This window comes from Capricornis sumatraensis, chromosome 20, assembly GCF_032405125.1.
Source record: "Capricornis sumatraensis isolate serow.1 chromosome 20, serow.2, whole genome shotgun sequence".
Classification (NCBI taxonomy): Eukaryota; Metazoa; Chordata; class Mammalia; order Artiodactyla; family Bovidae; genus Capricornis; species Capricornis sumatraensis.
In genome coordinates this window covers 65,149,842-65,162,447 of record NC_091088.1, presented here as the reverse complement: position 1 = coordinate 65,162,447, position 12,606 = coordinate 65,149,842, and the positions used below count along the sequence as shown (strand labels likewise).

The following is a 12,606-nucleotide window of genomic DNA, read 5'->3' as shown; positions in this document are numbered from 1 at the left end:
CACGCGTTGCTCAGCCAGGATGGATGCTAGCGAGAGGGATTCTGGGAAGTGGACAGACACTCTGTGTCTCCTTTGGACCTTTCCCGATCTCTTCAGGTTGGTGGTGGCTCCTTAGTTCCGTATTCCTTATCAAGATCTCCTGTCATAAAAGAACTCATGCAGATGGTTACTGTGGTGCCTGGCCAGGGTGGGGGGTTTCATTGTGCTTCCCCTAACACAGCCCTTTGTAACTTAAAAGCTTTCATGCAACTAGAAGCAAATCCAGTTACACAGTTACAGATGCAGGGAGCAAACAGCAAAAACAAAGCAATCAGAATTATTGTTAAGATAGTTTTCCACCATGGGGCACTAGTTAACATCTCCCAAAATGAGGCAATTGAGGCTTCAGGAATATCCATAGCCCCAGTCATCTTGTTCGTGTGTTTAGTAAAATGAATAACATTAGTGCTCATATCAGGTATATATGTACAGCATTGGGTATGAATAATGGCACAAGTGCCTTCTTGCACAGCTGTCAGAATATCTAAAGCCAATCTGTTTTGTAAAACCACCTTTCTAATTTATGCTTGTTCAGCATTAAGAGGTAAAATAGCTTTTTGAGAATCTTGTAATGCCTGTTGAGTAAAATTAGTCAATGCATCCACTCGTAGCATAACATCTGTAGTTCCCAAAGAGGGAACAAAGACTGCAGCCAAGTAATGATACCAGTGAAATACAGACCTTGCCCACCAGATTTTCAGGTGCGGTAAATTAGCAGGCTTTTCTGGAAGCTTTAAAAATATAAAGCCGTGAGTAAAGGCTGACCCAGGTTGCATCTCCCTATCCAACCAAGGGGAAGCCATGCCCATAGGTAAGAGCCACATATCTGATAGGTCCTGTTTGGAGCAAGCCAGCTGAATGAGATATCCAGTCCCAATTAGTGCCTGGCCAGACAAAGAGAGGACCTGAATTGGGGTTGGAAAACACGGGAATGATTATGTTGCATACATCCTGAGGCAAAAATCCCAATCATTTCCAATCATTGTAATGAAGTTGTTGGCTGACTTTTGGGGATGGCTCTGTTTGTTCCCAGCATATAGGGGCAGTAGATACTAGACGTCCTTTTTCAGGAGTTAGCCATATAACCTCATCCCATATTTGATAAATGTCAGGTAAAAAACCATTAGATCCAGACCTATTTGCCTTATGTGTAGCGAAATAGTCATTAAACCAAGACAATGTATAATCAAAATTAAAAGTAACATTACGTCCATAAAGTACAAAGTGTTGCACCAGTCCATTTTAGCGTTGGTAGATGTCATCAGATGAAGAAGAGGCATCACATATAATTGTTGTCAAAGGTATTCACAGACTTGGAGAAAGTCTTTTTCTTGAAGTGGAGATGTCCACCACAAAAGCCTTTCATGATGAAGAGGGGAGCGCTCCGCAGACCCAGCAGTTAGACCAATTGTGGAATGCAGCGTAGGAGTGAGCCCAGGACAGGAAGGCATTGTCTTGAGGATCAAACGGCACACTCAGGATTTTTGGAGTCAGCAGAAGTAGGCTCACATAGATTCTCAGGCCCATCTGAAAAGTACAAAGTCAGAGCATAGAAAGTAAAGACATAAAGTGAAGTCACTTAGTTGTGGTCAGGGTGCCACCTCTTAACTCAAGTGTGATGTACCCACGAATCAATTCCTGGCACTTTGACAGCTGTGGAAGAAGAAAGAATAACTTGGTAAGGGCCTTCCCAGAGGGGCTCGAGGGATGGGCCCCCAGATCCCAAAGTTTTTATGACGACCTCAGTTCCTGGCTCAAATAGAGGCTTGCTTGACTCAGAGGCGGGGTCAGGAGTTGTCTCCCAGAGTTCTGTTATTGCCTGTTGAAAAGCTGAGAGCTGAGTTACATAACTAGTGAACTCCAAGGCTTCAGGGTCTATAACGATGTCTGTGCATAAGAAAGGCCTTCCATAACTACATTCAAAGGGGGACAGTCCCTCCTTTTGGGGGCAGTTCAAGCCCTCATTAAAGCTATGGGTAGGACTTTAATCCAGTTGTCCTGGGTCTCTTGAGTTAATTTGCGCAGATGTCTTTTGATAATGTCATTAGATTTTTCAACCTTTCCTCAAGATTGGGGTCTCCAGGAACAGTGTAAGTTATATTAAATGGCAACCCACTACAGTGTTCTTGCCTGGAGAATCCCAGGGACAGAGGAGCCTGGTGGGCTGCCGTCTATGGGGTCTCACAGAGTCGGACACGACTGAAGCGACTTAGCAGCAGTAGCAGCACAGCTTTAGATACCCCCTGAGTTACAGCAGCTTTAAATGCAGAGCCATTGTCACTCTGAAGGCTCCATGGCAGCCCAAACCTGGGGATAATTTCATGGATTAAAATCTTTATAGCCTCCTTAGCCTGCTTACTACAACAGGGAAAAGCCTCAATCCATCCAATAAAAATATCTACCGAAATTTGTAAGCAAGAATATCAATTAGCTTTTGGCATATGAGTAAAATCAATTTCCCAGCCCTCTCCAGGATACTTTCCACTTCGTTGTAATCCAGATATTGCTAGCTTCTCAGTCTTTGGGTTATGTTTCTGACGAATCTCACACCTTTTGATAATGTTCTTTAAAGTTTTCATTACATTTTTATCTTCAAACAAACGAGAAGCAATCTGGTAAGTACTCTCTGCACCCAAATGAAAAGTCTGGTGTAAACCCTTAAGAATTTTCCATTGAGCATTTTCAGGAATTATTAATCGTCCATCCTCAGCCTGTAACCATCCTTTATCTGTAATCTTTGGTCATCTTTTCTCATATCTTTCTAATTCTTCCTCAGTATATTGTGGTTTTTCCTATTCCACGAGATCTGTCCAGATCAAAGGCGTCTACAGTGAAGGGGTTTCATGAAGTGCCGGCTTTTCTGGCTTGAGACTCAGCCAACTGATTACCTTAAGTTGCTTTACTCCCATCCCTGCTGTGCCCTTTGCAATGCAAAACAGCTACTTCTTTAGGACAATATACAGCAGTTAAAAGTCTCTCAATCTCTCTGAAATACTTAATAGGTTCTCCTGTTGCTGTTTTAAACTGTCTTTCTTCCCATATTGCAGCATGAGCATGTAAAATCAAATAAGCATACTTAGAATCCATGTAGATATTTACTCGATGCCCTTTGCTTAACTTTAGAGCTCAGGTCAGAGCCACAAGCTCCACTAACTGAGCACTGGTTCCCTGGGGGAGAGATTTTGTTTCTGAAACCTGTTCAGCAGTCACCATGGCCTAACCAGCTTTATGCTTTCCATCCCGAACAAAAGAACTGTCATCTGTAAATACTTCCATGTCAGGATTGTCTAATGGGGTGTCTGTCATGTGAGTGTATGTTCCTCGATTCTTTGTCTTGTCACAACAAAGATTTGGAGTGACGGACATTAAAGCCCCCTCGGGTGTCACAGCTCTCAGGTCTTGGATAGACCATGTCATTGCTCTCAGGTCTCAAATGGACCATGTTATAGCTCTTAGACAAATCAGTGTTACAGCTGTATTTTATTTAGAAAAGAGCAGGAAAATCAATCTTCAAGGTGTGAAGGCACATCGATCTAAAGACAGGAGGAGAAGAGTGCCCCAGCTTGCGGTGGGGGCTTGGAGGGGTTGGGGAGAGCTAGCTTTGGCTCCTCTATTTATATGTTTATCTCTCTCTGGGCCTGTCCTATGTAAATTGGGCCAGCCAGGAGTAGTTGTTTGTTTTACCTGAGGTCCTCACTCTGGTCCTCGGACCTTCTTTTGTTTCATTTTCAGGGGCTTTTCCCTTCTTTGTCTTGTAGCCACCGCCATTTTGGACTCTTTTTCCCTGTTCTACCTACCTAACAGTATCCATTAGATCCTCCCAAGCTGCATAGTTTAAAGTTAGAAATTGGGAACAATCGTGATCAGCTGTTTCATTTTCCTATGTAGGAAGGAAAGTGGCAGGATTTAAATGTCCACAGACTTTAAACTTAGTTACTGGTCCTTCTAACAACAATGACTGATATTTAAGAAACCTACTGTCTGTCATCCAAATATTAACCTTAGAATTTAAGATTCCATTCACATGATGAGAAGTCAGGACAGTAAGATTTCGTCGATTAATTATTTTTAAAGCTTCAAGTGCTAATAAAGCCGCTGCCCCAATTACTCTTAGGCAGTGGGGCCACCCATGTGAAATTACATCTGTTTTTCTGCTTAGATAAGCAATAGGTTGCTGGTGAGGCCCTCGGGGTTGTCTCAAAATTCCGAAGGCCATACCTTTTCTTTTAGTGACAAACAAATTAAATCCTGACCCTGTGGGCAAGCTCAAAGCGGGAGTCTGAAGAACCTTAAAAGCCTTTTGAGTATCTGGAGACCAAAGCAGTTTGTCTGTTTGGGCCTGCTGAGTTTCAGCTATAAGTTTATATAAAGGCCGGGCAAGTTCCCCATAACCCGGAATCCAAATATGACAGTAGCCTGTGATTCCCAGAAATCTTCTCAATTGTCTTAAAGTCATAGGTAGGGGATGATTTGGTATGGGTTTAATTTTCTCAGGGCCTATGGCCCTAGTCCCTTCTGATATGATTATGCCCAGATATCTAACAGATTGTTGACAAAGCTGAGCCTTTTCTCTTGATGCCTTATAAGTGCAGCCTGCCAGAAAGTTAAAGAAATCTCCTGAGGCTCCTGAACAAGCTTCCTCTGTCTCAGCACAGAGCAAAATATCATCTACATATTGTAACACCACCGCTTCGGAGCTATTAAAGTTTTGTAGATCCCGTGACAAACTTTGTCCAAATAAGTGAGGACTTTCACGAAATCCCAGGGGCAAAATTGTCCAGATTAACTGAGAAGCTGGCTGCTTAGGTCTTCAAAGGCAAATAGAAATTGACTTTCCTCCGCCAAAGGCACAGAATAGAAAGCATCTTTCAAATCAATTACTGAGAAATATTTGGCTCGTTGAGGAATTTCAGACAATAGAGTATAAGGATTAGGCACCATGAGGTGTAAAGGAACTTCAGCCTCATTTATTATTTGTAATCTTGAACTGCTGCTGCTAAGTCGCTTCAGTTGTGTCCGACTCTGTGCGACCCTGTAGACAGCAGCCCACCAGGCTCCCCAGTCCCTGGGATTCTCCATTCAAGAACACTGGAGTGGGTTGCCATTTCCTTCTCCAATGCATGAAAGAGAAAAGGGAAAGTGCAGTCGCTCAGTCGTGTCTGACTCCTAGCGACCCCATGGACTGCAGCCTACCATGCTCCTCCATCCATGGGATTTTCCAGGCAAAAGTACTGGAGTGGGGTGCCATCGCCTTCTCGGAATCTTGAACTAGTCTCCATTTACCATTTGATTTCTTTATACCCAAAATAGGAGTGTTGCATGGACTGTTACAGGGAACTAATATTCCCTGCTCCTTTAAATTTTCGATGATGGGTTTTAACCCTTAACCTCAAGTTTCAGTGGATACTGCTTCTTGTGTGGAAATAAGTGGGTCTTTGAGCTTGACAACTACAGGAATAGCATTTTGTGCTTGACCCACAGATTTTCCATCAGTCCATACTCTAGGATTTACATTTTATTCAGCTAAAGGGAGAGAAAGGGAGGGCTCCGTATTTATGAAAACAGAGGCATGGACCTTGTTCAGTTTATTCCTCCCCAAAAGGGATGAGGGAGACTCTGACACAGTCAGAAATTCGTGTGAAAATAGCACAGAATCTCAGTTACAACACAAAGAATAACTGAAATAATACCCTTTGGCTCGTCCAGACAGTCCCATTACGGAAGCGGATCGGGAACGAAGTGGGCCAAGGGCTTCAGTAAGCGTGGAGTAAGTTGCCCAGTATCTAAAAGGAAATAGATGGCTTGGCCCCCCACCATTATTAATACCCGGGGTTCCTCAGATGTAATTAGGACAGGAGCTTGTGTGGGGACCCCTGGGCACCTTCAGTCCTGATTGTCTTGAGACTCTGACCCCAGGTGTTATTATAAGAACACAGTATTTTAAGAGAAACCTCCTTTTAGATTTGAATAGGGAAGGAAAAAAATATCGCTAGTTTGTTTCCTCCTGCTGCTTAAGAGAGAGAAAAATGTCTGACACTTGCAGCCTATTTCCTCCCTTTGGAGACCCCTGGCCTTCCTGCCTGTTACCCTCTCAACATCTTGTAGTAAAATAGACATATTTTCAATTGTGATTTTACCAAAGACATGAATTGTGTGTATGTGTGTATGTGTGCACACACAAATGGATATTTCTGGTCTCAGCTCTTTACCAGAGAATGACGGAGGTATGACATTAGATCTTGTGAAATTAAAGGCATTTCTTTGAGAAATGGGAAAATAAAAAAAAATTAACATGATAAAACCACCAAAATGCTTCATTCTTTCCTTTCAAAAAAAGAAGAAAAAAAAAAAAAACCACCTCGTTTAACTGGTTAGTCTAATGGTCTGTTTTCTCCATTTTCTATGATCCGTGAAAAAAAGTGAGCTGTGCGGTGATATGAAGATGTTTCCCTCAGGTCCCTTTGTGACTTTTCTGTGCAAATGGGGAAGGATGGGCTGGATTGACCTGGAACCTTTCAACAGAGCCTCTCTCTTCATAATGAAAAAGATTGCTCAGATCCTATTTCCAAGCTGACCCCTTACAATGTTTGTTGTACCAGTGGATATATATTTGCAATTCTGTATTTTTAAAATATTTTACTGCAATCATATAATAAAGAATTACCTGCTTGGTATCAGTTTGACCCAGTCTTGAAAGAAAAGTTTCTTTTGCTCAGATACATGACAGATGTTCCTGGTCTTAAATGGGATGGGCAATAAGGACAAACTTGGCCCACTTGCCCTTCAGCCTCCCATTTCATTATTCAGTTATACCCGGTTCTCTTCACTCAGTTCAGACCTTCTCATAAACGGGCCTGAGGGAGCCCACTTGTAACATGCAGATGGGAGACTAGACCGGAATCTCTGAGTGTGAGCAACGCTGACCCCTGAAATGATTAGTCAAATCGGCTGTGTGTGTGTGTGTGGCAGTTCTGGTTTGGAGGGAGTTTCTGGTAGTAATGAGAATTTGAAATAGATCCCAGTCCTCCCTGAATGAAAAATGAAAGGGAAAACTGTCGGATGGAGGCAGGATCACAGGCTCAGAATTAGATGACTTCTATGAATAAGGCTAAATCTGAAGGGAGATTTTATTTTACGTCCTGACGTTCAGACTTCCACTGCTTTCATTTGTTCTTGAGTCAAAAGCTTGACTCCTCGCTGTTTCTCCACAACCCTCTGTCAAGCTCAGGGCCCTGTCAGTGTCTCCAGCCTCATCCTGGGAGTTGACCCTTTGCTCATGGTTCAGCCTGTCCTGGTCTCATTTACCTTCTCTGTTTCCAAATACCCAAACCATTTCTGTCTGACATTGTAGTTCCTTTTCTCACCTTCAGGTCACCGTGGCTCAGGCCCTTTGTCACCCTTCAAGTCTAGGCTCAGGGAGGTCTCCCCAACCCCTCCTAACAGTCTCTCATGTTACCCAGGTTTATTGCCTGTGTATCAGTTGCCATCAGCAGAAATCAGTGCCCTTCTTCATGGGTTATTTTGAGTCCTTCCTGGTTCCCCTTTTTTAGGGCTCATAGTGTTCCTCTTCTTCCCAGCATGGCTGCAGTACCTGTTACTGGAAATGTCTATAGATGACAGGACTATGGGTTGGGCTGAATAATCCTCAGGGAAGACCAAGAGAACAGGGCAGGTGATGAAGATGTTTCCCATGTTCTAGACATTTCAGCTGTAATTGATTTTTACCCCATGTGACTACTTAATTACTCAAAAGATGAGCCAAGAAAAATAGGAAGTCCTGAAAAGCCCTACAGAACTGGTGTCCTCAAGCAGTGGTCTAAGATGTCCCCATGTTTAGTCTGCTGGGTTTCGTCCTCTGCAGCCCCCATATCTAAGCTCTCTCCATCCAGGGACCAGTTATCATCGTGGACAGCAGCTTTGCCATCTAGGAGTTCATGTGCTCCTTGTAAGCATTGTGATTTCAGTGCACTGAGGATGAGCCCCCTGCAACCCCCAAGAGCTAGAATATCTTCCAAGTAGGTGTGGGTGGAGAAAACAGGAGATAGTGGGATCTGGAGACCCTTCCTTTGAGACGTCCTCATCTAAAACACCTTTGTACGTGGACTCCATAATGTCCCCAGGTGGTGGCAGACTTTCCCAGGAAGGTCAATCTCTTGATTTTCATACTACATGTGCAGTGTCCTTTGGGTGGTAGCTTGTGGGCACTCCTCTTGTGATCCCCTTTGCCAGGAAACCCCTGTGTGCTTTAGTCTTGCTTAGTCCAGTCATCAGGGAGGAGAGGTAGACAGATGGGGAAAGCGGAGGGAGCCTGGAGGGGTCTGCAGGAGGGTTGTGGCAGTACTTGGGGGCATCAGGGTGAGCCCAGTGAATGGAGCGTGTGCCCATCCCAAGTGTAGTTGCAGGGACAAGGGGTGTGTGGATCTGTTGGAAGAGAATGTCTCCATTCAGGCTGGAGCACCTGGAAGCGGGTTTGTTGGAGAGCCTGCATGGAGTGGTTTGAGGTTTTACTGCTTGAGCTCGTGTTCCCCGGGACAGCAGTGCTGAGGCTGACATGTGCCTCCAGAGGTTTGATTTGACAACTCATGACCACACGTGAGCAGCAATGAAGAACGTGGCATTCAGCCAAGAGAAGTCTTTTCCACTGTTAGAACGGTGGCCTGGGCTGAGCCTGCAGGGAGCTGTGGATGCAGGAGGATGGGAGCCTTGGGCTTGAGGGGCTGGTTCTAGCAGGTGCCCCCAGCATCCACTCCACTCCCTGTCTTTTGTTGGCTCTTTTAGCAGGCAGGCACCGTAGAGTAACAGGAAAAATCTCAAGTCATTTTTTGCATCAACTTTGGTATCATTGTGTACTTGGGGTTGCCGGTGCAGAAAGGTTCATGTGCGTTTGGGAAGATACCAAGAGAATCTGGAGTGTTTCCTTGGAAGATGCTGAGTTCTCAGTGGGCCATGTGCATCATTGGAATTATCCCTCTTTTTTCATAGTCTTTGGAGATGTTAATGTTGACCTGGATCACTCACTGTAAATGAAAATGTGGTGTCTTGTGTCTGTGGATCCTTGGGTGTCCTCTTTTGTATTTTGCCTCATGCATGAGCTATCAGGGCTTGGGATGCTTTGTGTTTGTATAAGAGGGTTAGAGGCTCATTCTGGGCTCTGTGGACACTCTGTTGGACACCATGAAAGTTTGTAAGTTTGTTTGAGTCCTGCTGGGAAAATAGGAGTACTAAGGTTAAGATCACAGAATACTTGTTATAAGGTGGTCCTGCTCGGTAGGGATCTCTGGGCCCAACCTGAGGAGAATCATAAAGTCCTGTGATGTAGGGGAGGATGGCTCCAAAAAATCAGAGGGCAGCGATGCCACAGTGATCTGCAGCCTGGAGGCTTGTCCTCTAGAAGATGCAGCTGCAACTGTCTTGCTGCCAGGCTGGGTTCTGTGTTATCCACTCCTGTCCCTCCCAAAATAATCACACATACAGGCACAGTACAGAAAACATGGAATCTTAACTGCACTCTTCGTGGTAATGTAAATTGTACTGCTGTGTTGGAAAATAAAATGGAAGTTCCTTAACAAATTAATATAGAACAGGCCTACAGTCTGTCAGACCCATTTCTGACAGATATCCAAAGGAAAAACAATCAGTTTTTCAGGGATATGTCCACAGTCCCATGAGTGTGACTGGATTTGCAGTAGCCAAGGCATAGACAAAGCCCAGATGTCTCTGGACAAAAGAATAGGTTACAAAAGTGTGGTATAGAAATATTTATTATATACTGTATATTCATGAACTATTTTTTCTCTGTATATAAAAATAAAAATCAAGAATCCTGCATTTATGCCAGAAGGAATGAAAACATTATACCAAGTTAAATAAGCCTCACAAACGAGGACAGACACTATGTGGAAACTAGACTTGTCAAACTCATAGAGCCATCGAGTAATAAGGCTGTTACCCGGAGCTGGGTGGAGGGGGAAATGGGGCACTGGTAGTCAAAGAGAGGAGATTTTCTGCTGTAAAATAAGTAATTTCTGGGGATCTGAGGTACTGCATGCTGCCGGTAGTGTTTCTATATCCTTGAAATTCACCCAGAGAGAAACAATAAAGTGTAGTCATAGGTGGAAGTGTAACTTATTCAACTATATTAATTATTCAGTGTATGAGTCTATCACATGATCACTTTGTACACAGTACATTTATACCATTTTTGTTAATTACACCTTAGTAAGGCTGGGAAAAAAAAAGAGAGTTTGGGGGCGGTGCTTTTCTGCTCTTAATGGTGCTCAGTCCAGGCTTCACGTTTCATTGATGACGCGTTTTGCATACACATGTGCCAGAGTCCAGCTCTAGCAGCCAGGGAATCAGCCTGAAGAGATGAGCGGTATCGGCGGAGAATGATGCAGCCTGACTCAAAGTACGGGACTGCATGTTTATTTCAAGCTTCAGGTTCTCTTTTATACATTGACAAAAGCATTAGCTCAGAGGTTTGGCATTTTCAGTTTCCCCTCACCCAGATTTATTTTCTCCATAAAACATTGTTGCCCTTCAAACAGAGTTTCTGCCTCAGCTATTCTCTCAGAATCCTGTTTACTTTAACTTGTGATTACATTGTAACTCATGCTTATGTCTGGGCTGCAAATCACATTTCCTCAGTTTATTTCTTATCTTTCTAAATCCTGTTTGCCCCTAGCATCCTAAGCTCACTATCCCCTAAAAAGGCTTCAGGCTGTTAATATCTCTGAAATTCCTAATCTGTAAAGCTATAGTAAAACATGCTAGCACTACCACATTCCTTAAATTTTTAGCTTCTAAGTATTCTTAATTATTTCTAAACCGTAAATTCGGCAAACTTCCGTTGCCATAAACATTTCCCTCACAAATAGGTCTCAGATGACAATCCTTCCCATGGCCTCAGGCTGTGGCTTACGTGCTTATCCTGGAACTCTCTTGTAAAGATCCTTGAACAAATGTCAGTGGTTTCCTTTATGGATTATTCTCTGGGCACAACTACAGAAGGCTTTGTGCCTTCTCATGCTCCTCTCAAGGACAATCAGCACCTTAACATTCTTTTCAGTAACGCAACAAAGGAAAGGAAAAAACAAGTCAGAATCACAAGACCTAACTCCATCCCGGGTCCGTGCCTGCGGGACAAGGAGAGGAGGTTGGGGCCGTGCCTCCATTTTGTCAGTAATGCCTAACGCGGCTCCTGACACACGTTTTGTACCCACTGACCAGAGATTCCCCTTCAGATAGTTTGTGTTGGTCCACAGCTCAAGAATGTTTAAGACGGCCCAGTTGATTCCAGTCTGGATCCCTCACTGAGCATCAGGACTCTGAGTCCTCCCAGTCCTGAGGGCTGAGATCTCGGCTGAGGAGGGGATGCTCTGTTCTGAGTGGGGATGGATCAGGACCTGCTGTGTGACCTGAAGGAGACTGCCTGGTCAGCGGAGGTGCCTCCTGCTGCTGTGTACATGAGGCCTCAGCAGGAGGGGAGTGTGATCCAAGGGAAAGTGTGGGAAAGAGACCTATGTTGGTCTCTCTGTGGAAGTTGACTGTCCTGAGTCCCTCCTGAGACAGTGGCCACAGGGACCTGTCTGTTCCTCATGGTGAGAGCTTCCCTGTGTGTGTGTGGTTGGGGCTCAGGAAGGGGATGTGTTGACTCTAAACATTAAACAGCATGTTTTCAACTTTCATGATAGACCTCTGAAGACTCGTGTTGCCTGAGGAAGCCCTGAAGTTAAGGAAGAGGAAAAAAAAGGAGTGAGGCATGGCTCTTTCTCAGGTAAGGTCATATTTAGTCTGTCCTTCCTGAAATGCCCTTCTCTAGACTCACTGATCATGTCTGACACTGGAGTGTCCTGTGTGACTCCTGTACATGCACACTCACCCAAGGCCTTCCCTCAGCCCTGTCGTCTCCACTTAGATCCCATCTCCCCATGACCCAGTGACCTGGCCCTTGTGAGGAGGCTCCCCTGGGCACCGTCCAGGGCAAGGCTTCTCACCCACAGGTTGGAGCTGGGGTCTCAGTGCTGTTGGGCAGCAGGGATTGCTTAGGGCCTATCTGGATGCGCTGTTTGCTCTGTCAACCAGGGTAAGGAAACTGCACGTGGAATAGCTGGTAAAATCTGGGAATCAGAGCAATTGAGCCTGTCCTTTCCCTTTTGTGTATCTTGACATTCTTGTGAATATACGTTACATACACACAAAGAATTATTTCTGAGTACTGTGTTCTGTTCAGTTGGTTTATTTGTCTGTTTTTATACCAGTACCGCATCACCTTGATTACCTTGTAATAGGTGTTGAAATAGAAAGACCTCCATCTTCCTTCTTCAAGAGTTTTGCTGTTTGCTCTTTGAATAGTTCTATGACTTTCACGATGTTTTATTCTGCTTCTACAAAGATTGTCATGGAAATTTTCATGGAAATTTTCATAATGAGTTAATTCGTTGATTGACCCTTTGTGTGGTTATTAAAAAATCTGTTTTGATATAGCATGTTTCTTTTGTAATCTTTATGATTTTTACTGATGAAACTTTGTCATGTGGGAAAGAAGATACATTTACTTCTTTTTTA

General features: G+C 44.0%; 1 protein-coding gene across 1 annotated transcript in view; it reads left to right on the top strand.

The window, feature by feature from the left end:
- Positions 1–12,606, top strand: part of LOC138096465 (zinc finger protein 665-like) — a 32,768-nt gene that overhangs the window by 4,215 nt on the left and 15,947 nt on the right. The window contains exon 3 of the mRNA XM_068992681.1: positions 11,733–11,815. Coding sequence (XP_068848782.1) covers positions 11,801–11,815 — 15 coding nt within the window. The 5' untranslated portion in view covers positions 11,733–11,800. The remainder of the gene's footprint in view (positions 1–11,732; positions 11,816–12,606) is intronic.